At 41.8% G+C, this 25,027-nt stretch overlaps 1 protein-coding gene across 4 annotated transcripts in view; it reads right to left on the bottom strand.

Annotated features, from left to right (window-relative positions):
* Positions 1-25,027, bottom strand: part of GPR110 (G protein-coupled receptor 110) — a 95,882-nt gene that overhangs the window by 3,914 nt on the left and 66,941 nt on the right. For all 4 annotated transcript variants that reach the window (XM_010863051.1, XM_010863052.1, XM_010863050.1 and 1 more), the window contains 11 exons: positions 24,028-24,085; positions 21,041-21,190; positions 19,517-19,690; positions 15,270-15,370; positions 14,376-14,434; positions 11,233-11,384; positions 9,683-9,846; positions 7,377-7,565; positions 4,314-5,678; positions 2,192-2,233; positions 1,158-1,217 (listed from right to left, as the gene is read on the bottom strand). In XM_010863051.1, the coding sequence (XP_010861353.1) occupies positions 1,158-1,217; positions 2,192-2,233; positions 4,314-5,678; positions 7,377-7,565; positions 9,683-9,846; positions 11,233-11,384; positions 14,376-14,434; positions 15,270-15,370; positions 19,517-19,690; positions 21,041-21,190; positions 24,028-24,085 (2,514 nt within the window). The remainder of the gene's footprint in view (positions 1-1,157; positions 1,218-2,191; positions 2,234-4,313; positions 5,679-7,376; positions 7,566-9,682; positions 9,847-11,232; positions 11,385-14,375; positions 14,435-15,269; positions 15,371-19,516; positions 19,691-21,040; positions 21,191-24,027; positions 24,086-25,027) is intronic.

Genomic DNA, 25,027 nt, shown 5'->3' with positions numbered 1-25,027 from the left:
TCCTTCAGAATGGACTGGTTGGATCTCCTTGCAGTCCAAGGGACTCTCAAGAGTCTTCTCCAACACCACAGTTCAAAAACATCAATTCTTCAGCGCTCAGCTTTCTTCACAGTCCAACTCTCACATCCATACGTGACCACTGGAAAAACCATAGCCTTGACTAGATGGACCTTTGTTGGCAAAGTAATGCCTCTGCTTTTGAATATGCTATCTAGGTTGGTCATAACTTTCCTTCCAGGGAGTAAGCATCTTTTAATTTCATGGCTGCAATAACCATCTGCAATGATTTTGGAGCCCCAAAAATAAAGCCTGACACTGTTTCCCCATCTATTTGCCATGAAGTGATGGGATTGCCTCACTGTTTCTTTATTTCAAAAGTTTATATTATCCCATATTAAAAAAAAAAACCCTCTAAATATCTATGTATTTTTTTCACACACTTAGGTCAGTTGATTTTTATCAGACACAGAAATTTCTACTTTAGAATCCTTTCTGAAAGACCCTCCATGTCTTACTGAAAGATAAAAGTATGAGGTAATGTCAAAAATACAAAATAGGGAGGCAAGTACTTTTGTTTCTAACTGTATGGTTCCTTACATGGATTGCACTTTTGTGGCAAAGAATGAAAACAGAAATCCTGTCTCCATACAAACTTGGCAGTTTGTGGACTAAAGAGCTAAAATTGCAAGGGACAAAGTTTGTTATACCAGCATAAGACAGAAAATTCAAAGAGAGAATTTTTTATATTAGAAGTTAATGAAGACTTTCCACTCTGCTTTTCTGGAGAAGGAAAACAGGTCTACAGGAGATTAGGCAGAAAGTTAGGCAGAGAAAAGGACCCTACTGATTCTAGATGTTGGAAAACAAGTCAGACTACAGCAAGTGATACGCTTCAAATGAATTTGCTCACAAGAACACTGCAGACCCCCATGCCTGAGCATCTTTGAAGCTTTCCACACATTTGAATTCATTCATTCACTCACTCACTGAAAAACTTTCTGGTGAATATTAACTGTTTGCTGGACATCATGCCAGATACCAGGAATATAATGGCAACAGAAACTTAAGTGGGTTTACACAAAACTGGGCCTGTTGTGGGACTGTGTAAAAAGTACAGAACTTCACAAATTGCCTCCATGGTAGCAGGAGATAATTACCTTTGATGTCTGGTCCCAACAGCTTAAAGGAGACAACTTGTTGAGCAGCAGCTGTCGCAGCTATAGGGCAAAAAAGATATATTGAGGAGCTACCCATATGCAGTCATACATAGACATATCAAATACAAAACTAGTAAAATTGTTATTTAGTAATAGTATTTCCCAGCGGTATTTAATAGACTATAAGCATAGGGACCCGATGAAAGGATTTTTCTTTTATGTCTTTTCTTATAAAAAAATCTAGAATGAAACAAAAAATAACAGTACCAAAAGCTATAATAATTCAGATTCTAGACATTACTAATTGGCAATAATTGTTGACTTGAAGTTTATCTTTGAAGTGAAGAGTCTCCTCACTGACTAAATGGTGAAAACCACGGAATTATTTATTTTTATTTAATTATTTCCTTCCAATCCAGAAGAAAGTAAATTACTTCTTTGTAAACAGGGATTTGGGGGCATGTACAACAACAATTATAATAATTATAAAATATCCTTATCTTCTTATTGAAACAAAGGCTACATTTATTAACTTACTATCTTTACTTCTCTCGGCAGAATTGCTAAAAGCTTGGAAAAATAATAAAAGTAGTATAAGTTTTTTTCTACTATCTTTTACTTGCATTAGTCATCCTTCATTAAGAATTCTATTTCATGTTAGAGGCTACAAAATATTTACTATATTAAATTCTAGAAACATAGAAATAAATAGGCTTTTCTAGCATATGGAAAGTTTTTTTGCAGGCTAATTATGCCAAGTCAAAATTTGAAAGTAAAATCAAGTTTCCCCCTTTTTTCTACAGTGGTCACATTATATGCTGTGGTTGATTCACTATAGCTCCATTATCAGCAAAGAGTGTTCAGTTTCTTTGTATGCTGACTGAACCTGCCTTTTGTAAAATTATAGAACTTTTTTATGAAAAAAAAGTTTTTCATGGTCTAACCTCTTATATATATGAATAAGGACCTTAGAACTGAAGGGAAGGGATTAGATTCCTGGGTTAAAGGAGGAAGAGAGAAATGAATACACATACCTTACTATCCAAGAGAATTCCAAAACACAAGATGAAAAGACCCTTTAAATGAAGGAATAAAGCACATGTATTATCTCTTCCATTTCCAGAAAAGAAAGTTTTCATATTATTACTATTCTATTCTATTCTCCAACATTGAAATTATTTCCTTGTCTGTCCCCCTATTGGCTGTGGGTTCCCTGAAAACAAGGATATGATGAAACCTCCACAGTGCCTGAATTAACACAAAGTACTCAAACATTTTTGTTGTTGTTGCTAATTAAATTATTGAGTAAATAAAGTTTGAAACACACATGGAGCTTCATGTTCCCCTTTGTGTCATCCTAAACCCCAAATAAAGAACTTCCATTTGCTTTTGTGTCTTAGGCTTTCTTTAGACATTAAAGAAATGCCAACTCAGCGTCTTATGATGTCAGCCGGCTCTGAAGTCCAAGGCCAAGTGGAGGAAATTGACTATATCAGCACGCTTTCCATGAAGTCCAGCCCCTGGGGAATCCTCGGCAGCGTCTTTCTTGGACCCTGAACTCCTCCTCCTGGTTGGAGCACCCTCAGCTGCTGCCTGTTCAGACAGCACGTCACCAAGGGCCCTGGACGAAAGCTCCCTAACCCTGTCACCATGAGGTGTGTGCTCTCCATGACAGTCCTTGTGCCACCACTAAACATATCCTGGTTTGCTGAAGTAGGTGGAGAACCAACTGCTTTCTGGAGGCCTTTACTGACCACTTACTCTGTGCCAGGCACAGTGCTAAATGCTGAATGATCTCACTGAACCCTCGTATTTACTCTAAGATACAGGTAATAATTGGGTTTCCCAGGTGGCAGAGTGGTAAACAATCCACCTGCCCATTCAGGAGACATAGGAGACCTGGGTTCCATCCCTGGGTGGGGAAAACCCCCTGGAGTAGGAAATGGCAACCTACTCCAGTATTCTCACCTGGAGAATCCCATGGACAGAGGAGACTGGCAGGCTACAGTCCACAGGGTCTCAAGAGCTGGACACAACTGAGCACCAGCACCAGAGCACACAGATGATAGTATTATCCCTGTTTACCAGGGGCTTTCCTGGTAGCTCAGACGGTAAAGTGTCTGCCTACAATGCTGGAGACCTGGGTTCGATCTCTGGGTCGGGAAGATCCCCTGGAGAAGGAAATGAAAACCCACTCCAGTATTCATGCCTGGAAAATCCCATGGACCAAGGAGCCTGGTGGGCTAGAGTCCATGGGGTTGCAAAGAGTCAGACATGACTGAGCGACTTCACTTCACTTCACTTACCAGATAAAAGAATTGAGGATAGAAAAATTAAATAACTTGTTAGCAGTCACACAGTTGGATAACATGACATATGTGAGCCTACAGCTATTTAACTCCAGAGTACAAACATTTAACCGCCACTACCCTGAGACATTGTTCAGCGTTAAGAGACCCAGCCAATGTTCCTTGAACCAGGATTGAGGGTTCTCTTCCAGATTCTCCAAATCTAAGGAATACTTTGCCCGCCTACTTGCTGAACACTCCTTGATCATGGTGTGTAAAACCCGTGCTTGACAGCAGAGGTCCACAAACCTTTTCTCTAAAGAGTCAGAGAGTAAATATTTCTGGTTTTGCAGGTCATCCAGATTCTTACAACTGCTCAGTTCTGTCCATGTAAGGGAAACAGCCACAGACCCTATGCAAATGAACTGGTGTGGCTGTGGTCCAATAAAACTTTATTTACAAAAACAGTGCTGCCTGCAGTTGGCCAGGCACTGCTCTGTGGCACACTAGGGACTTCCTTTACACCATTCAGACTCCAAAAGTATTCTAGATTTATTTCCCTTTCCCTGTATGCCTTCACAGAGATCAGCACAAGACAAAGAGGACTGGGTCAACAGCAAGGGGGATGAGTGTTAGCTACGCAAATTCAAACATTTAAAACACTGGAATGGATTACTGAAGAAGCCAAATATTTACTATTGGGGAAAAAAATGGATCTTTTTCCTCTGTTCACTGTTGCAGGCGGTTTGTTTGTAATAGTCCTGCTGGAGGCAGGGAGATGAGATCATCTCCAGAGTGGTCTTCCCATCCTCAATTCTCTTCCCTCCAGTTACCTGACTATACAATAGGTTATTCTCCTTGTTCTTACCTGGAATGCATTGAGAACTGCGAAAATAACATGCCAAGACAGATTCTGGCCGTCCGCCATTGTTACTATGCCGAAACCCCAGGTGAGCCCCAGAAGAGGGGTCAGGACGAGGAGGCTCCTCCCTATGCGCTTGACAGTGGCCTTGTTGTCCTGGGCCAGCCTTTCTCCAACAGCTGGCCTCCAGAGCTTCGTGAGAACTAATAGCACCACCACCAAATTTACAGCCACAATAGTCAGGGCAGGAACCGCAAAGGCCAAGAGAGGCTTGCTCCCATCGGACCAGTTAAGCCAACATGCATCCTTCCTTTTGTAGCCATCGCTGGGCTGCGTGACCAGAAAGGTGACGATGGATATAATGAGAGGGCACCCGTAGCCCAAGCAGAACCCGACAGCCACCATCAAAGGTGTGGCCATGTGATGGAACACGAAGATCACCCGATATGCCAGCAGGAACCCGAGCAGAAGCATCCAGAAGAACAAGGAGAGGTAGAAAAGGTGTGCAAAGAACACGGCAGCTGTGCAGACGCCAGAGTTTGTGTCCACCGTGGCAGCAACAATAAACCAGACGTCTGCAATCAGGAGGCACAGAGCTATGTTCACTATGCAGATGTGACGGCTGTGTGAGGTTTGGTTTTTGTTGACCTGCTTCCAAAACAGACCTTGGATGGTCAGGCATAAGATGAGACTTCCGATGGAGACCCCCAGTCCCACAAAGGTGATCCATTTCACAATGGGGGCGATGGCAGGGGGGACAATAGAGGACATCAGCACGGAGAAGGAGGTCAGGTGAGTACAAAGGCATGTCACCAAGTTTGCAGTTTCATTCTCTAGGTGGCAGCCGGTATCTGTCCACTGCAAATGACTGAAATCCCAAAATACACATTGAGGTTGACTCAGATTCAATTTCATCTTAGAAAAAGTCAGGGAAATTTCATCGATGGAAGAGTTTGGGATAATAATGGATATCAAGGGCCCATTAACCTGAGCATTGTTATTTTCAGCAATGGGTAGAATGTTCCCCAGGGTCAAGGAGGTCATGCTGATGATAGTATGTAGAAGGCGCTTCTTGAATTGTCCTGGCCCAATAGACACATGGCCTGTGACGGGACTGGGGGTATTTTGGGGGGGAAATTCAGTTTCATAATTGTAACCTTGATTGCTGAGATTTGCAGATACTGGAATCCCTTTCCAGTTAATGAAGTCTCGAGAAAAAGTCAGAGGCAGAGCTGTCGAAGGTACCAGAGTGCTGATGTTTTCCAGTGATTCTAGTAACTGGGAACTGGCATTCTTTTCTTTCTTCAGTAACACTGTCCAGTTGGTTAGCGAAGCTGAATTAAGGATGTGATCAGCTACATTGATGACATTCTAAAATACAAGGATGAAAGTTAATTTGGATTTTGAGTAAACTGGTCAGAGGACTGTGGATGGATAGTCATTAATCTTAAGCTCAAGAAAATTGCCCAGAGAATTGGCTCAATCAAGGATCACACATTAAAACTTAGCAGTGAAATATAGCATGGTGCTCCACACAGGGAAAGCTTTGGGCTAAGGAAAAAGATCCACAGAATCACGTCAGCTCCAGGGTGAACACCTCCCAGGAATTCATAGGCCAAACAGGGTTTAGGCATGAAGGAGGAGAATGCTGCAATGGGGGCTGAAAAATGTGCATTTCTTGCTTCTGAGATAGCAAACAGGACTGCACGACTCCTCAGGCTGAGGGTCCAAGAGTGAGACGTTCTTTGTAACTCCTTTCCCATATTATGTTTATTTTGCTAACATCAGAAGTTCTAAATTCATGTCACGAATGTTCAAGCTTTAATTCACGTATATTTATGACATTAACAGAGGAAACTAAAAAACAAAAATTCTTAAACCCTGGACATGCAACAAGGAAGCCTTGAATTGAGTTGTGGGTTTTAAGGGTCATTTTTAGTTTAAGACATTCCTTTTCCAAACATCCCTGAAAGGCAATGTTTTCTCCCCCAGGACCCTCACTCACTCTTAACAGCTCTGGTCCCCAGGCATCTGCTGTGGGCATCTGTCACTCTAGCTGAGTCTCACCCTGAGCCCTCTGTGACTCCTGGCTCAAATCCCATAGTGGGTTTCTTTTACTGCTTTCAGCAATCTCTGCTTTCTTTTGGTTTGTGTTTGCAGCTCTATTTTCCCCTTCATTTCATTTTTAGCTTTTTTTGTGTGTCATTTTGTTTTATTTGGTCTCATTAACAGTACATAGTCAGACTTTTTGAAAAAAACAAATCTGAGCATCTTTGTTTCAGGGAGTTTAACTTATTCACATTTAATGTCACTTCTGACATATAATGTTCACCTTATATAGTTAAGGACCATTGTGTGATTATGTAACAGTATACATAATATAAAACCCAACTTTGTAAAATATTATATGCTTTAACATATAAAATGCACACATCCAAAATTTTTGGAAAGATACCTATTTAACAAATAGTTCTTGAGTACCTGCTATGCGTCCCTTGTCAATCTTCTAGGCACTGAGATAACACCTACAGTGTAAGCAGTTGGCCATTCTAGAGTGACAAGATTACATATCACTTATTTTTCTTTTTGTTTATTTGCATATCTTATAGTGAGCATGTCTTATCTGAGGACTTTTTAAAGTTAATTTTAAAATATCCAAACTAAATCATGAATTCCCCACTCAAGAAATGGAGTTCTTAAAATATACTAAATATAATATACTAGAGTCAGAGTTTATAGCCACAGGAAGGAAAAACTACAGACTCAATATTAAGTATCAAAAAGTTGGCACCTGTATCATTCAGTGTCATGTAGGGCAGAGACTTACACCTTTCCCTTAGCCAGGTGCCACCCAGGCGGCCTGCCTGGAGGCAGCTCCTTCTTACTTTGTACACACAATTGAATCCTGGGGTTTCTTATACATTGCAGAGGAAGCAGCAAAGCTCACACGAAGACTGTTACATGGCTCTTTGGTCCTTTTCAACAACATCTCATCAACTGAGGCTTCTGCCATTCTTCCTACCCGATCGAGCATTTAAAGTGAGCCGTTCCAGCTCACGCAGACTTTACCTCCATTGTTGAATTGGACACCATGAAGCTTTTTCTCAGAGATGAGATATTGCCCAGAATTGACACCACGGAAGCCAGGTTCCCAGCTGTGGTTGATGGGCTTTGCTGGATGACCATCGAAAGCTTCTGCACCAGAGACGACACAGCTGCCTCTGCGTCAGTACTGTTGCGGGCCAGCTCACGTGAATTCTAAGAACAGAAACAGTTACCTTCTAGGAAACAATGTAGTGCTTGTGCTTCATCAGACTTATATCAGTTTCATGGCCACATATAACTAACATTTGTATGGTGCATGATAACCTAAGATAATCATATAACAATGACACTAACACTACGGTGGCTGTCATTCAGTGCTATTTTCCATACACTGTTCTAAATGCTTTACTGGGGATTCACTGATTTGATTTAATCCTTCAGTTCAGTTCAGTTCAGTTCAGTTCAGTCGCTCAGTCATGTCCGACTCTTTGCGACCCCATGAATTGCAGCATGCCAGGCCTCCCTGTCCATCATCAACTCCCGGAGTTTACCCAAACTCATGTCCATCGAGTCGGCGATGCCATCCAGCCATCTCATCCTCTGTCGTCCCCTTCTCCTCCTGTCCCCAATCCCTCCCAGCATTAGTCTTTTCCAATGAGTTAACTCTTCGCATGAGGTGGCCCAAGTATTGGAGTTTCAGCTTTCCTTACACTACCCTGTAAAGGAGGTACCATGATTATTTTCATTTTGATTAAGGAAATTAAAATTTGAAGAGTTTCATTAAAAAGTATTTTTATATAAATTATTACCCTAATTATACAGAACCTGAAGTGAGAGTCAGTGACTTTCCAAACAGTACCCCGCTAGGAAGTGGAAAAGGCATGGTTTGCTTGGCACTAAATGTTATATCCGTTTACTATGCTGCGAAATCCCTGTAGAGCAGGGGTCCCCAACCTCCAGAATCTAATGCCTGGTGATCTGAGGTGGAGCTGATGTAATAATAATAGAAATAAAGTGCACAATAAAGTAATGTGCTTAAATCACCCAGAAACCATTCCTCTACCTCCCAGTTCATGAGAAAACTGCCTTCCAAATCGGTCCCTAGTGCCAAAAAGGTTAGGGACCACTGCTATAGAGGATTTAAAGGGATGTACGTGGAGATTTGACTACACTTGGTCACTGGATTTGGGGTTTTACTTTTTCCTTGAGGCTCCCACCTGCTTCCACAACACTGAGCTAATTTGGAAGGCACCTAGAAGGGATATTCTCCTTACTCAAAGCCTGTCAACCCAGGAACCCAGATCCCTGTTTTCACTTTTACTCTTCTCAGTTGACAGAGCTGTACTCTGCCTCAGCACCTGGGATCTGCTTGTCCTTATACCCTGGGGTGGCCTAGTCCCAGCTATGGTTTATGTCCAGAGCTGAAGCAAAGACAGCAAGAATAAGGATAAGCCCCAGAAGTCATCTGCTCCGACCTCCCTCCCAAGTTTACAGATAAGAACCTGAGGTCCAGAAACGGAGGGTACAGCTTCCACAGTCCCTTGGTGAATACCATGGGGGGTTCTCTGCTTCTGAAGTGGGGTCTCTAGCTGGGACTGAAGCCCTGTTCACTATGAAGGTCTATTTGCAGGACCATATCTGTGAAGTGGTCTTGGAGTCCCTTTTAACTGAGTTTTAACTCCTCACCATTTGCTTCCATTTTTCTATTTATCAAGTCTTAAGTACTTGAATCTTCCTAAGAGAGCGTCATATGAAGGTCATAGCCCTAATCCGGTGACCACATTTCTAGTTCAACACTGTTGCTACCTGAGGGACCATGAGCCCCCTATTCTCTCTTTTTCCAGTCTATAGAAGGAAATTGGTAAGGTGCATGGCCCTGGAGAGCCGTTGCAGTTCTCTCATTCTATATGGTTCACCTCTTGCTGACCCACTCCCTACCCCCATTTCTAACACATGTACCTCTTCACTTGTACTAAGGTTATGGCTTCTGACTTAACACCTTCACTGAGATCTTTAATTCCCAGGCTTTCTGGATTTAGTTGCTGTTCTGCCATCTATAGTAGCCCTCCACCACATTGATTCACACCTCTGCAGCACCCTCCCCTGAAAACCATCCAGTCTGACATTTCTGACATTCTCAGCTGCCACTTAGGCTCACTACTCATGCTTACACTTCCTGGGTTTCCCAGGGTCTGACGTCACCGACATCTGACCAATGAGACAAACTGATACATATTACCTACCCCCAGGAGGGTTCACTGGAGACACCCACTGTGAAACTCAAAAGCAGGGCAAGTCTGCAAAGTGGAAATGCCTTTTTTTTGTTTTACCTTCTTCAGTTCTTCCAGCTCAGAGAGCACACACATCTCTTCAAGGATATGCCACCCAGAGGGTTGGCACCTGACTGTGATGTTTCCGATGTAGCCGAGGCTACAGGGAAGAGTGTACTCGTCATTCTCAGACCCAAATCCAAAGGCAATGCTGTTACACTGGGCTGGAAAACAATAGAAACAGAGAAATAGAGAAAAGAATAGAAACACAGTAGAAGAATGTCTTGACACTCTCTACAAACTATGTATTAATAGCAGTGCTTTAGAAGTCATATTTTCAGAGCCAAACCTAGGCAAAATTCAGGAGTAGAAGAAGTTTATTTTTGATGCCCATCTTTACCCCCATCAGTCCCTTTTCTTCTTTCCTGATGTTCTGCCCTCCCCAAGGCTGGCCCCCTTTCCCTCCAGGTATGTAGTCTAGGCCAACAATCTGACTTTTAGTGAGCTATCAAATAGTAAGTATTCACTGAAAACAAGCCAAGGTGTGATCGCTCCTAGAAAATATTTACCCTCTTTAAGGGCATGCTAGAATACCAGATAAGCTTCAAGATACTATGGGACAAAGTAGGCATGATAAGGTTAAAAGATAGGCAGTTGCCATTTGGGGGTGACATGTCCTACTCTGTTCCCCTCACATCATGACCAACCACTTAGCTCCTCTTGCACCAGGCCCTTCATAATAGGTTCTTACCATGATCGTGACTGGGAGAAGAAAGAACCACAAGGGCTGTGATTTTTGTTTCTTTTCCCCACTGCTCTGTCGTAAGTGTCTAAGCTCTTTGTACACTTAGTAAATATTTGTTAGATAGATGTTGAAAGTGGCAAAAATCTTGGTAAGAGAGATTGAAATTGAATGTAAAGAATTTTTCAAACATTTGAAGAAATGAAGTGGGGTGTGTGTGCCTGTGTATTTCTGTGTGTGTTTGTGTATGTGAAAGACCTGAAAAAAAAAAAAAAAACATTCTTTCCTGGGTCCCTTGGATTATAATTTAGGAATGTCATCAGCCCCAGGGCTCTTTCAACATGGACACCAGTAAACTATTGCTGAGTCATTTCCAACAGAGCCTGCAGTGAATCAGTCTTGCATGACATTTACATTAAGAATAAGAGGTCAGATCACCCATGAGCAAGAGTCTGAAATAGTCTGAAATAGTCAGCTGAAATTGAGTTTCATCCTGGCGGGAGTTGGGCGGGGGAGGGAACAGCTGCTTGATAAAGTCAGTCTTAGAACAATTCTGTTTTGGGAACATCTCCAATACATAATCTACTAATTAGGCTCCCACAACCTACTTCCCTGGAGCTTCCCAGGTGGCTCAGTGATAAAGAATCCACCTGCTGATACAGGAGACGAAGGAGATACAGGTTCAATCCTTGCTCTGGGAAGATCTCCTGGAGGAGGAAATGGCAGCCCATTCCATTATCCTTGCCTGGAAAATCCCATGGACAGAGGGACCCGGCGGGCTACAGTCCACTGGGGCACAAAGAGTCCCACATGACTGAGGATCTGAGCCCATATACAGGTAACCTAATTCTACAGAATTCAGCATTACCTTCTCCGAACACTCTGAAAGAATTTTCTTCAAGTGTATACAGCTGGCGCAGATATGTCTTAGCTTTCTCAACCATCTGCTCAATGCCCGACAGGAGCTCAGATGTGCCACTGGAACCAACAACTTCATACCCAACAACGATGCTTCCATCTCTACAGTGATGATGTGGAAAGAAAAATGAGATATATTTGTTCAGTCACTCAGAGCTTACTCTGTGGGGGTGACCTTAGGTCTGTAGGAATAGATCAAACAGATTTGATTTTTGCCTACATAGAGCTTACATGCTGATAGAGAAGGCAAGGAAAATAGAAACAAATAACCACTATATATAAATACATATAATTCTAAATTTTGTTAAGTGTTATGATAGACAAGCTCAGGGATAGAGTTACAGATATAGAAAACAAACATGGTTACCAGGGTTTAACATGAGGGCAGGGAAAAATTGGAAGCCTGGAATTGACATGTACACACCACTATATATAAAATCTTTCCCAGATTTTAGGAAAAGATTGAAGGCTGGAGGAGAAGGGGCAACAGAGGATGAGACGGTTGGATGGCATCACCGACTTGATGGACATGAGTTTGAGCAAGCTTGGGGAGTTGGTGATGCACAGGGAAGCCTGGCGTGCTGCGGTCCATGGGGTTGCAAAAAGTCAGACGGGACTATGTGACTGAACTGAACTGATATATAAAATAAGTAACTAATAAGCACCTACTGTATATAGCACAGGGAAGTCTACTCTATACACTGTAATCACCTATACGGGAAAATAATCTAAAAAAGGGTGGATAAATGTATATGTAGAACTAATTCACTTGGTTGTATACTTGAAACTAAGACAACATTGTAAATCAACTATATCCTATAAAAATTTCAAAATAAAGTTTCTTCATATAGATCTTTTTAAAAGCATATTGGAACTTCCCTGGTGGTCCAGTGATTAAGAGCCCACCCTGCAATGCAGGGGATGCAGTTTCCATCCCTGGTCAGAGAACTAACATCCCACATGCTGTGGAGCAATGGAGCCCACGTGCCACAGCTTGAGAATCCGTGTGCTGCAGTGAAAGATCCCATGTGCTATAACTAAGACATGACACAGCCAGAAAAAGTCCCTAGAATAAGCACGGAGAGCTGTAAGATCTGGGTTCTAGATCTTAGGACCCTGGGTCCTAGGAGAACAGCATCTCTGGAACTGAGATGGGGAAGATGGCAGGAAAAGAATGTGAAAGGTTATGATGGGGGGAGATGGAGGACCCCCATTTTGGACATGTTACATTTGACATGTCTACTAGAAAATCAACTGGAGATGTTAATAGGCATTGGATATTTGAGTTTGGAATTTAAGGAAGAGGCTGAAGTCAAGTAACATGTTTAGAACCCACCTGCATACAGACGGTATTTGACGTTATAAAAGCCAGTGAGATAATAAATATTAATTTGATCCTGCGATTCAATGAGGGTTAGGCTTTAGGGTTATTCTCATTTTATAGATAAGGGAACGAAGTCTTAAAGAGAAGTTGGGTCAGGTCATTAATTATTAATTGATGGGGACTTCCCTGATGGTCCAGTGGCTAAGACTCCAGCCTCCCAGTGTAGGGGGCCTGGCGTTTGATCCCTGGTTGGGGAACTAGATCCCATATGCTGCAACAAAGAGTTTCCATGCCACAGCTAAAAAGATCCTGTGGGCCACACTAGACCTGGTGTAGCCAAATAAAGTAATATTTCTTAAAAGTTATTAGTTGATAGATAAGAACCTTTGGCTCTCTGAAGCTCAATTTTTTTTCTTTTCTTTTTTTTAGATTTAAACAAAGATTATTCCAAAGGTCAAATTCTTAATCACTTCTTTGAACTAACATTGAGCTACACTGAACTCACAATAAATAAGCCCAAATACCTTTTTAGGTTGTAATGGTCACAATGTCGTTTCATTGATATGGCTCTTCTATAGTGTTTGAAAAGTATTTTTCTGCCTATTATTTCATTTTATGTAATTGAGCTTCAGTCAGATTCCATAGCTATTAATAGTTCTGTTTGACAGATAAATAGAGAAAGTGAGAGATTAACATTTACTTTAGGTCATATATGTAAAGAGCAAGACCAAAATAGTTGCATTTTATAGACAAGTCCACTTTTACTGTGATTTTGTCTATGAATTATTGAGGACAATTTGTAAGATAAATAGATAATTTGGTGGAACATAAATTAGAAATATAAATAGAAAACCAGGACCAAGGAAAATAAAAATGTGAATATTGAATACAAAACTGTTGACTGATTTTCAATTTTGTCTATGAATTTAATAATGACATAGTCAGAAGCAGAAGTTACATGAATTATATAGACCTTGATATAAGAAAAAGGAAGCAGAGTTTTTCCTAGCACTAAATTTTAAAGAATATTATACATGTGATCCTTTTTGTAAGTACATGAGAAGACTTAAAGGGTAATGTTCAAAACAGTATATTTGTAACAAATGTTATTGAAAATTTCCTATAACTACTCTTTAACTGTGAAAAAAAAATATAAGAAGCTAAATTCTCTGACCTCTAAGTCACTACTTCCTCTAACAGGCTATAAATAGCTGGTAATCAATACACACATGGATAACTAACCAAATAGCTTTTGAATTAAAGTATCAACAAAAGGATAATTTACTAAATACCTCTCTATTTGCTGTAGACAATGACTACTGGGCTTTGAAGCATGGTACATAAATGATATCTACACAAAAAATTTAATATTTTACCCAAGGAGCCCCTTCTGGCTCCCAGTTATACAACATTACACCCTCTCTGCTGAGGAGCAAACCCATTCCTTCACAATCCACGAGCCTCATCCCCACTCCTTGCCCCTTCCTATTCATGCCTTCCTGCTTCTTTCCAAGCTCTACTCTGCCATCTGGGTTTCTGATTCTAGTTTCTGATCCATAGTTTTGAGAATGACATTTAATATTTATGCTTGCAAAAACATTTAAGTGAGAACATAGGCCTGCAAGCATCACAGACTTTTATCCAGCTTTAGTAAGAATCCTACGTCAAAGACCAGTTCTGACCTATTTTCTGTCGTGGTCACTTGGAAACAGCATGAGACATCCTACTTGGCTCTGGGGAGGCCCTTCTAAGACCACTGTGGTACTTACCGAAACTGGATGACTCGAACGGATTCAAAACCTTGGATTCCTTTGTATGCTTCCTTTAGCTTTACAAAGAGAGCAAAGGGCAATGTGTTGATCTTTGTCCCCACACAAGAAAGACATTTGAGCAAAAAAATGGATGCAGACAATAAATAAACCAACTGAAGCCCTGAGCAAAGGAAAGAGACTAGGCAGGAGGTAATTGTGTGTTACAGAAATACTATTAAAATGACAGCAGAGAATGGACACCCACACACCTGTGCACACACATACAGTTTAATCTTGAGGTGGCTAATAAAGAACGTAGAAGCAATTGCTTAGATTAGAGGATGAATTTGGTGCCAGATAGTATAATAAATTCACCCCAAACCTATCTTTTCCTTCCCCTAAATAAGCCATTTATTTCTAAACTGAATCTACTTGTGAAGTATTTGTGCATGTCTTCAGTTACGACCACACGTGAACCACCAGCCTAGACAGAGGTAGTTTTATGTGACTTCAGTATGAAGTCCAGAATTCTGGAGAGTACTCGCTTTAGCCTCTAACAAGAGAGGCTTCTTTAAGGAAAAAAAAAACATCCCAAATGTTAACAATTGCACTCAGATCATGAAAACTTTCTTTAGACAAATAAAAATCAGAAAATAATAAGGCTTGATTTAATAATACCCTAATGAATGAGCAAAACCAAGCACTAAAGGAATGAGAAGAGGTCAGCTGCTTAACACTCCTTGAAAGAATATTTTTAAAATATATTCCTTGTGGGCAGAGTGATTAACTGCTGGGTAAGAACTAATTGAAAAATGAATAAAGAATATGTGTTAAATAAACATGTTGAATTAGAAAACATCTGAAGTTATGTTTAACCAACAAGTTCTTATGTAATAAGAGGAAAATGCTTACCTGCATTTCAATTCCAGTGGTATATTTGGCATACTTGGCAGAAGATGAGTCCAAAAGGTCTTCTGTAAATTTCTCATTAATTTTGAAAGTACCCCAAACCTCTATGGAAAATAAGAAATTTACAGAGATAAAAATTACTCACTGGATATAGCATAAAATTACAAAGGTCTAATTCAGCCTATCTATTTGACAGTGGTACTTCAATTTTTTTTATTTTTATTTTTTTGGTCAATTTCTTTTTATGATGAATGTTCCCCTAAAGTAAGTAACACAGGAAGAAAAATAATTCTCTTTTGTGGTTTTGGAACATAATGGGAAATTGCAGTAATTAAGACTACCTTTTGTTGTTGTTCAGTGGCTAAGTCATGGTTGACTCTCTGATATTCCAAGGACTGCAGCACTTCAGACTTCCTTGGCCTTCACTATCTCCTAGAACTTGCTCAGATTCGTGTTCAGTGAGTCAGTTGTGCTATTTATCCATCTCATCCTCTGCTGCTCCTTCTCCTTTTGCCTTCAATCTTTCTCAGCTTCAGGGACTTTTCCAATGAGACAGCTCTTTGCATCAGGTGGCCAAAGTATTACAGCTTCAGCTTCAGCATCAGTCCAGTGAAAGTTCAAGGTTGATTCCTTAGGATTGATTAGTTTGAACTTCTTGCAGTCCAAAGGACTCTCAAGAGTTTCCTCCAGCAACACAATTTGAAAGCTTCAATTCTTTGGTGCTCAGCCTTCTTTACTGTCCAAATCACACATCGGTACATGACAACTAGAAAAAAACTTAGCTTTGACTCTATGGGCCTTTGTCAGCAAAGAGATGTCTTTAGTTTTTAACACACTGTCTAAGTTTGTCATAGCTTTCCTTCCAAGGAGCAAGCATCTTTTAATATCATGGCTGCAGTCACCCATCCACAGTGATTTTGGAGCCCAAGAAAATAAAGTCTCTCATTGTTTCCACTTTTTCCCTTTCTATTTGCCATAAAGTGATGGGACCAGATGCCATGAACTTAGTTTTTTGAATGCTGAGTTTCAAGCTAGCTTTTCCACTCTCCTCTTTCACCTTTATCAAGAGACTGTTTAGTTCCTCTTCACTCTCTGCCATAAGAGGGCATCATCTACATATCTGAGGTTGTTGATATTTCTCCTGGCAATCTTGATTCCAGCTGGTAACTCATCCAGCCCTGCATTTCATGTGATAAACTCTGAATAAAAGTTAAATAAGCATGGTGACAATATACAGACTTGACATGCTCCTTTCCCAATTTTGAACCAGCCCATTGTTCCATGTCCTGTTCTAGCTGTTGATTCTTGACCTGCATACAGGTTTCTCAGGAGACAGGTAAGGTGGTCTAGTGTTCTCATCCCTTTAAGAATTTTCCACAGTGTACTGTGATCCACACAGTCAAAGGGGTTAGTGTAGTCAATGAAGTAGATGCTTTTCTGAAATTCCCTTGCTTTTTCTATGATCTAACAGATGTTGGCAATTTGATCTCTGGTTCCTTTGCCTTTTTAAAATCCAGCTTGTACTTCCAGCTGGAAGTTCTCCATTCACATACTTCTGAAACTTAGATTGAAGGATTTTGAGCATTACTTTGCTTGCAAGTGAACTGAGCGCAATTGTATAGTAGAGTAGTTTGAACATTCTTTGGCATTGCCTTTCTTTGGGATTGGAATGAAAACTGACCTTTTCCAGTCCTCCAACCACTGCTAAACTTTCCAAATTTGCTGGCATGTAGAGTGTAGCACTTTAACAACACCATCTTTTAGGATTTGACATAGCTCAGCTGCAATTCTATCACCTCCACTAACTTTGTTCATAGTGATTGTACTTAAGTCCCACTTGACTTCACACTCCAGGATGTCTGGCTCTAGGTGAGTGATCACACCATCATGGTTATCTGGGTCATTAAGACCTTTTTGGTATAGTTCTTCTCTGTATTCTTACCACCTCTGCTTCTGTTAGGTCCATAGTGTTTCTGTCCTTTATGGTATCCATCTTTGCATGAAATGTTCCCTTAGTATCTCTAATTTTCTTGAAGCAATCCCAAGTCTTTCCCATTCTATTGTTTCTCTCTATTTCTTTGCATTGTTCACTTAAGAAGGCTTTCTTATCTCTCCTTGCTCTTCCTTGGAACTCTGCTTCAGATGGGTATATTTTTCCCTTCCTCCTTTACTGGAGTGGGGTGCTATTTCCTCCTCCAGTGGCATGGGTCATGACTTCATTGAGTTACATAAGCCCCTTTGCAATGGTAAAGCTGATGAAGGGGATGACCTTATAAGCAGGTAAGCAAGTAAGCACTCATATGTGGTTACAAACAACAGCCACTAGCAATGAAGTATATCTCAATTTAGGCACTGAGCTTAAACGTTGTCCCTATTAAAAAGAAAACTTTAAAAAAAATCACTATTTGCTAATTCCAACTTAACCCTTGCTTACCTATCACTGGTGCCTTTCTGCTCTGGGACAGGCTATTCCTTACCTCTGGATGGACAAATCCTGTGTCTTTCATTCAGGACTTGGTTAAATGCACCTCTTTTGCAAGGCCTTCCCTAGGTCCCATATGAAAAGAGTCTTTCCCTCCTTTAAATTCCTACAGTACTTTATCCATACCTCCCTTCCAGCCTTTTCATCTACACATCTATCTGTGAACACACCTCATGTATATACATTCCTACTCTATTTGGGAAAGACTCTTGTGAATGTAATCCCTTTCTGATTCATGCTTGTATTCCTCCAAAGATGGATCAGAAATGGACCACTTTTCAAAGAGTAGGATTCCATCAAAATCTATTGAAAATATGACATTGTCTTTTTACATGTGTTAACAATCTGGCCTACCCAAGCAGCTTGCTAATGCATCAACAGCAAGAGAAATGCCTTATAGTGACCTCCCAGAATTTGCTCCAGATCTGGGTATAAAGATGGTGCTTAATAATTACATGTTATTTGGGGAGGAAAGGATTGGTCATTTGGGATTAATAGATGCAAAGTATGATATATAGGATAGATAATCAATAGGTCCTACTGTATAGCACGGGGAACTATATCCAATATCCTTTGATAAACCATAATGGAAAAGAATATTGAAAGAATACATGTATATATACATATACATATGTATATGGACTTCCCAGGTGGTGCTAGTGGTAAAGAACACTCCTGCCAATGCAGGAGACATAAGAAACATGGGTTCACTCTTTGGGTTGGGAAGATCCCCTGGAGGAGGGCATAGCAACCCACTCCAGTATTCTTGCCTGGAGAATCCCATGGACAGAGGAGACTGGCAGGCTACAGTCCATTGGGCTGCAAAGAGTCAAACACAACTGAAGCAACTTAGCATGCACAGATGCATACGTGTGTGTGTGTGTGTGTGTGTGTGTATGTGTGTGTGTGTGTATCTGAATCTCTTTGCTGTATAGCAGAAATTAAACACAACATTGTAAATCAACTGTATTTCAATACAGTTTTAAAAATAAAAAAGTAAATAAATAAGCATCACCTTAACCTGAATTGCTGTGGTCCTGAGAAAGGGACCATGGGATACCCAGGGAAGCTGGGCTATTTCAGGTCCTCCTTTACTCTCTGCTCCACTTTACCAAACTCTGGGGCTTCAAGACAACTGGACTAGTCACTGGGGACATTTCCTAAAGTTATTCAGTCTGTTGGGGGCCCATATCATCTGGGTCACCTTATCATACACTGAACATCAACCTAAGCTGGCAGTAGCTCCCTCAGCATCCACTGGTTTCCTAAGCTAGACTTTCAACTTCCGTTTAGTTTTGGCAATTCATCCAGTACATGTATTTGTTGGCAATTTAGAGCATTTCTTTCACTATAATTACTAGATAACCCTCCCTGTTTTATCCCTCTGAATTTTTATTTTCTGGAAATTGATGTTGGCCCAAGAAGTGGAAAGAAAACATTATTTACTCAGGCTGTTCCCAAGGAATCTCCCTAAATTTCAGAAGAATCATAGAATTGTTGAGGTGAACTAGATGTACCTCCAGGATAAACTGGCACCCAAACACCAACTTGCATATCTGAATTTTCTGCACTTCCAAATTTCTCAGTGTGTCCAGCCAAGCCTAACATGGCATGTCATCTCTGCCTTTCCATCTCCCTGTAAACACTAGCTCTCCTCTGGAAGGCAAAGAGAAACATCGGGGTGCAGAGCTAAGAGTCCTTTTTCTCTCTGTCACATGTGGAGGCAGGAGGCGCCCTGGCTCCCCTCTGGGTATCCGTAGATGCTTACTTGTTCTCTCACAGAAATAGACGCTCTGGGTGAGGTTGCTGGAATGACAGTCACAGGTCTGGGGTGATCCTGCCTTGAGAAGGGAGCAGTTCTGGGGATCGAGGCACTGGGGAGGAAACCAGGAGTAGCTGTCTTCACAGGCACAGCGCAGGGCCCTGTTCTGGTAGCCACAGTCTGCAGGAAAAACAGAGCTTGGTTTTACCGGGCCTTTTTCATAAACGGGCTATAGCTGAGTTCTCATCCTTGGCTTTGACACCGAATCTGAATCAAAAGCTAGAGGTATCTCTCTCCAAAAGCTAGAAGAATGAAACCAAAATGGAAACAAGCATGTTTAAAGTTAAGGAAGCATCCTGCTCAATAGATACTGAGGTTGGATCAGAAATCCAGCGAACAACAATCAAGTATCTTGGAAAGTGAAAGTGAAAGGGTTAGTCTCTCAGTCATGTCTGACTCTTCTCAACCCCGTAGACTGTAGCCCGCAGGTTCCTCTGTTCATGGAATTCTCCAGGCAAGAATACTGGAGTGAGTAGCTGTTCCCTTCCCCAGGGGAATCTTCTCAACCCAGGGATCAAACCCAGGTCTCCCATATTTCAGACAGATTCTTTACCATTTGAGCTACTAGCATCCAAAAGAAGGATGTATGTTCATTGATACCCTTTGAATGGAGAAAGAAGCAGAAGAAGGTTTGTCAACCTGAGAGTTATTTGAAGGATTCTAGAAGGTATTTGTCCACTGTCTTATTGGAGGCTCTCATCAGCCTAGCATCACTCCCCCAAAGTCCCTGTTAGCCATATGGCAAAGACAGAGGGACCTTTCTGTTGAGAGTCATAAGGAAAAATTCTATTAACCAATCCTGTATGTTTCTATTTGACCTAAAACTCCCACCAAAAATCCTTCCTTTTTAACAGACCAAAAAAAAAAACCCAAAAACAAAACAAAACCCTGGGGCCAAGTCACCAGACACTGTTGTGAAATTACACACAACTGTGCCCAGGAAGTGGTTCTCTAACTTGATCATGCAACAGAATCTTCTGGGAGGGGTCTCATTTCAAAGTTTAGGAGGCAAAGTCTGGGATTTGCATTTTTTTTACATTCTCTGTTGCTGCTACCACCAGTCTGGGTACCACACCCTGAGAACTTTTGTTTTATAAAATTTCTTAATTTCTCCTAACCCCACTGTGGTGGTTGTTAGTGGGGCTTCCCAGGTGGCTCAGTGGTAAAGAATCCTCCTGCCAAGCAGGAGATGCGAGTTCCATCCCTGGGTCGGAAAGATCCCCTGAAGAAGGAAATGGCAACCCACTCCAGTATTCTTGCCTGGAGAATTCCATGGACAGAGGAGCCTGGCAGGTGACATCCATGGGTCACAAAGAGTTGTACACAACTTAGCAACTAAACAATAGCAACAACATTCTTTTCAGTCATAGCTATTGTAGGGGTGACAGATTCCACAGGATAGCCTAAGCTCTACCCGACTCAGGCATCATATTCCCCATTTCTAGTCCCAGTCAACAGAGATGGACTCACACGTGGTGGCCTTTGCTCTGATTATCTTCACTGGCTCAGGTAAGAAAAATGAGGAAAGCGCACGGAACTTCAGAAATTCCTTCAGCTCTCTTTTCTCCTTGGAATTTCGATAGTGCACCTGAAACAGCAGCTCATATTCCTGGATTGAGCCTAGGAAAAAGAGAGACAGTCAGAGGCATCCTTTCTCGGGCTGGGAGGGAGATACTGCAGAGCAAGTGAGGGCAGAAGAGAGGTCAGGTTCAGCGTGGGGCTCGTGGACGCTGCTTGGTATTCACTTCCGCTCATCCAGTCATGGACTGAAAATAAACCTCCAGAGTAAAGCATGCAGACCGCCCACACAGGCCCAAGACACATCTCTTCTCTGAATTCTGCCAGATTAGCTGCTCCGTGCTCTCCAATCCAGCTCAGCTCCGATGTCCTGATTGTCCCTACTTCTCAGGTCACATCTAGAGTCAAGCTTCAGGGTCAAGACTGAAGGGAAAAGAGGTGAGGAAGTCTTAGTCACTCTCCCCTCCTGCTCCCTCAGTTCTGGTCTTCTGAAAGCATCTCTGATACTAAACCCCCAGTTCAGACTTCTCTGGTGGTCCAGTGGTTAAGACTTCGCTTTCCAATGCAGGAGGCGTGGTTTCAATCCCTGGTAAGGGAGCTGAGATCCCACATGCCTTCAGGCCAGAAAACCAAAAAAAAAGCAATAATATGTATACCTATGGCTGATTCATGTTGATGTTTCACAGAAACCAACACAATTCTGTAAAGTAGTTATCCTTCAATTAATAAAAATAAATTTGAAATTAAATAAAAGAAGTAATATTGCAAATTCAATAAAGACTTTAAAAATGATCCACACCAGAAAAATCTTTAAAAAATAAATAAATAAATAAAACCCCCAGTCCCCTCTTTCCTCTCCAAAGAGCCTTTCCCTCTTATGCACAAATGTTCCACTAGTTAGCTGAGTTTGATACTGAGATGAAATGCCAAAGTAAAAAACAAAGCAAACCTTACTTGAACCTTAACGCACTCTCACCTCCACCTTATCGTTTCTGAGCAGCACTTCTCGTTTCCTTAAGGAGAGGCCATTAGGTGCTTTGCACTGGGAGAGAAGAGGAACCCCACCCAGAATTTACTTAGACACATTCACATGAAATTTGGTATCAAATTCCATGGGGTCTTAATATCCTCCCAAGGTCCTCTGTGGACCCCAGACTGAGAATGTCAAGGACTTCAGAGACAAAGAGGCAAAAGATGAGTATCTTTTTCCCCCGAGTTTCATTTCATTGCCATTGACAAAGAAACCTCTAAGAATCCTGTAGATTTCTCAGGACACCACCCTGCTTTCTCCGGGCACAGATGAGATGGAGAGGGCTCCTATGAAACTGCCCTGGGGAGTTGGAAGATTTATAGGGAAGAAAAGCAGCTGAATCAATCCCTAGGCAAGGAGGGCATGACAACCCATTCCAGTGTTCTTGCCTGGAGAATCCCATGGACAGAGGTGCCTGGTGGGCTATGGTCCACAGGATGGCAAAGAGTGGGACATGACTGAAGTGACTGAACACACACAGAGGAAAATCCCTAGGCTTCTTGGAAGGAAATCCAGAGGTTGCAGCCTGTCCTGGGACATTAACAGGAGACTCCTGTCTGTCACGGTTGCCACCTACTCACCTCTCCCCTGCCTCCTTCAGGCCAGAAACTCTATCCCAGCCTTGGGAATTACCCCCAGTGATGAGGGCTAAGGAGATATCCACTCCCATGGCTCAGACAGGTAAGAGGTGGGAAACTGCGGAAAGGCTGACTCTGGCCACACTGTCAGGGGTTAATGCTTCTTGTTCTGGAACCACACGGACTGGGGTTGAATCAAGCCTCCACCCGCCCCCGCCCCTCCCTGGGCTGTGTCAGTTTCACACTCTCTAAAATAAAGATGGTGATTGAACCTAACTGATAGGATCTGTGTGGGAATTTAATTCATCTAACACACCTAAAATAGTGCCTGGCATTTGCAGCAGTTCAATGTGTATGTGTGCATTTACCATTTTACAGCATTCCAAGTTGAAATTCTGATTTCATTTTCCCAAAGAATTATGGCCTTGCTACAATGTGGGAAGGTCTATGGCCCTGTGAATATATTGTCGGGTGGCAAATTTACTGTCATCGTTCAGTCGCTAAATAGTGTCTGACTTTTGCGACCCCATGGACCGTAGCCCGCCAGGCTCCTCTGTCCATGGGATTCTCCAGGCAAGAATACTGGAGTGGGTTGCCATTTCCTTCTCCAAGGGATCTTCCCAACCCAGGAATCAAACCCGGGTCTCCTGCACTGCAGGCAGATTCTTTACCGACTGAGCTACGAGGGAGGCCCAGATGGATTGGGGTGAAAGATTTACTGCACCATAATAAAGCTTTAGTGGTCTGACCCAGGAATCTAACAACCATCTGTGTGTATTGCTTCCATGGGGAAATATACACAATGCTTGAGACACCACACTTACAAATAATATTTCAGACCACGACTCATTTCTAGATTGAAGTCTGTGCCTTTAATTACATTATTGGGATCAAGATGAGGAAGGAAAGGAAGAATATGGGCAGTTACTGGCTGGGCACGGGGTAGGATACTATGCCTCTATTATATTATTTCATCCTCACAAGGAATTACTATTATTATCATTCTACAGATTTGAGGTGTATAACGACATGCCCAAGATCATACAATCCATCAGAAGCACTCCTAGGACTTAAACCCTGCTCTCCTGTGACTCAGAGGGTAAAGAATCTGACTGCAGTGCAGGAAGCCTGGGTTTGATCCCTGGGTCAGGAAGAACCCCTGGAGAAGGGAATGGCTACCCACTTCAGTATTCTTGCCTGCAGAATTCCATAGACGGAGGAGCCTGGCAGGCTACAGTCCTTGGGTCTAAAAGAGTCAGACATGATTGGGTGACTAATACCTTTACTATCACTCCTGGTTCCAGTGTATGCTTCCAGTCTAAGAGTCTTACCTAGAGGCTTTTCCTTATTCACAATGAGTTCTTGTTTTGTTTTGATGCCTTCATCCCTCTGTTAAAAAGAAAAAAAAAAAAGAATTACAACAAGGGTTTGTCATGTTGTATTTCATAAAGCTGTTTCATACAACATGCTGTATTTCATGTTGTTGGATTTCCCAGATAAATTAAAATTATGTATCTAAAACCTAGCGAGATGGTGAGTGGGTACAAGACAAGACATGGCTGAGACACCTTTTGAGCACAGATCTGAAGGAGGTGGGAAAGTGAGGATCTCCAAGAAAGAACTTTCCAAGAGGAGGGAACAGCACGTGCAAAGGACACGGGATAAGAACATGCCTGGTACGTGAAGGCCAGAGTAGCTATGTGCTGTGGGGGAGGGGGCAGAAGTGAGGTCAGAGAGTATCTCTGGGGAGGCAGGTCCTGTGGATCTTTCTGGGCTGTGGCAAGGGCTGTACAGGACAGGGAACTATACTCGATGTCTTATAATCACCTATAATGGAAAAGAGTCTGAAAAAGAACACATATGTGTATATATTGGGCTTTCCTGGTGCCTCAGTGGTAAAGAATCTGCCTGCAATGCAAGAGCCATGGGTTCGATCCCTGGATTGGGAAGAACTCCTGCAGAAGGAAATGTCAACCCACTCCAGTATTCTTGCCTGGGAAATCCCATGGACAGAGGAGCCTGGTGGGCTACAGTCTATCGGGTCACAATATTCTTGCCTGGGAAATCCCATGGACAGAGGAACCTGGCGGGCTAGTCCATCAAGTCACAAAAGAGTTGGAGATGACTTAGCAACTAAACAACTCAATCACTTTGCTGTATACCTGAATCTAACACAATTGTAAATTAACTATGTTAGCTAAACTAAAATATGTAAATTATTACTTCAATTTAAAAAAATGGGAACTTCCCTGGTAGTCCAGCAGTTACAAAGCCATGTTCTAATGTGGGGAACACAGGTTCCATCCCTGCTTGAAGATTTAAGATCCCGCC

The sequence above is a fragment of the Bison bison genome, unplaced genomic scaffold (genome assembly GCF_000754665.1).
Source record: "Bison bison bison isolate TAMUID 2011002044 unplaced genomic scaffold, Bison_UMD1.0 scf7180017864487, whole genome shotgun sequence".
NCBI lineage: Eukaryota > Metazoa > Chordata > Mammalia > Artiodactyla > Bovidae > Bison > Bison bison.
This window is presented reverse-complemented; position numbering and strand designations above follow the sequence as displayed.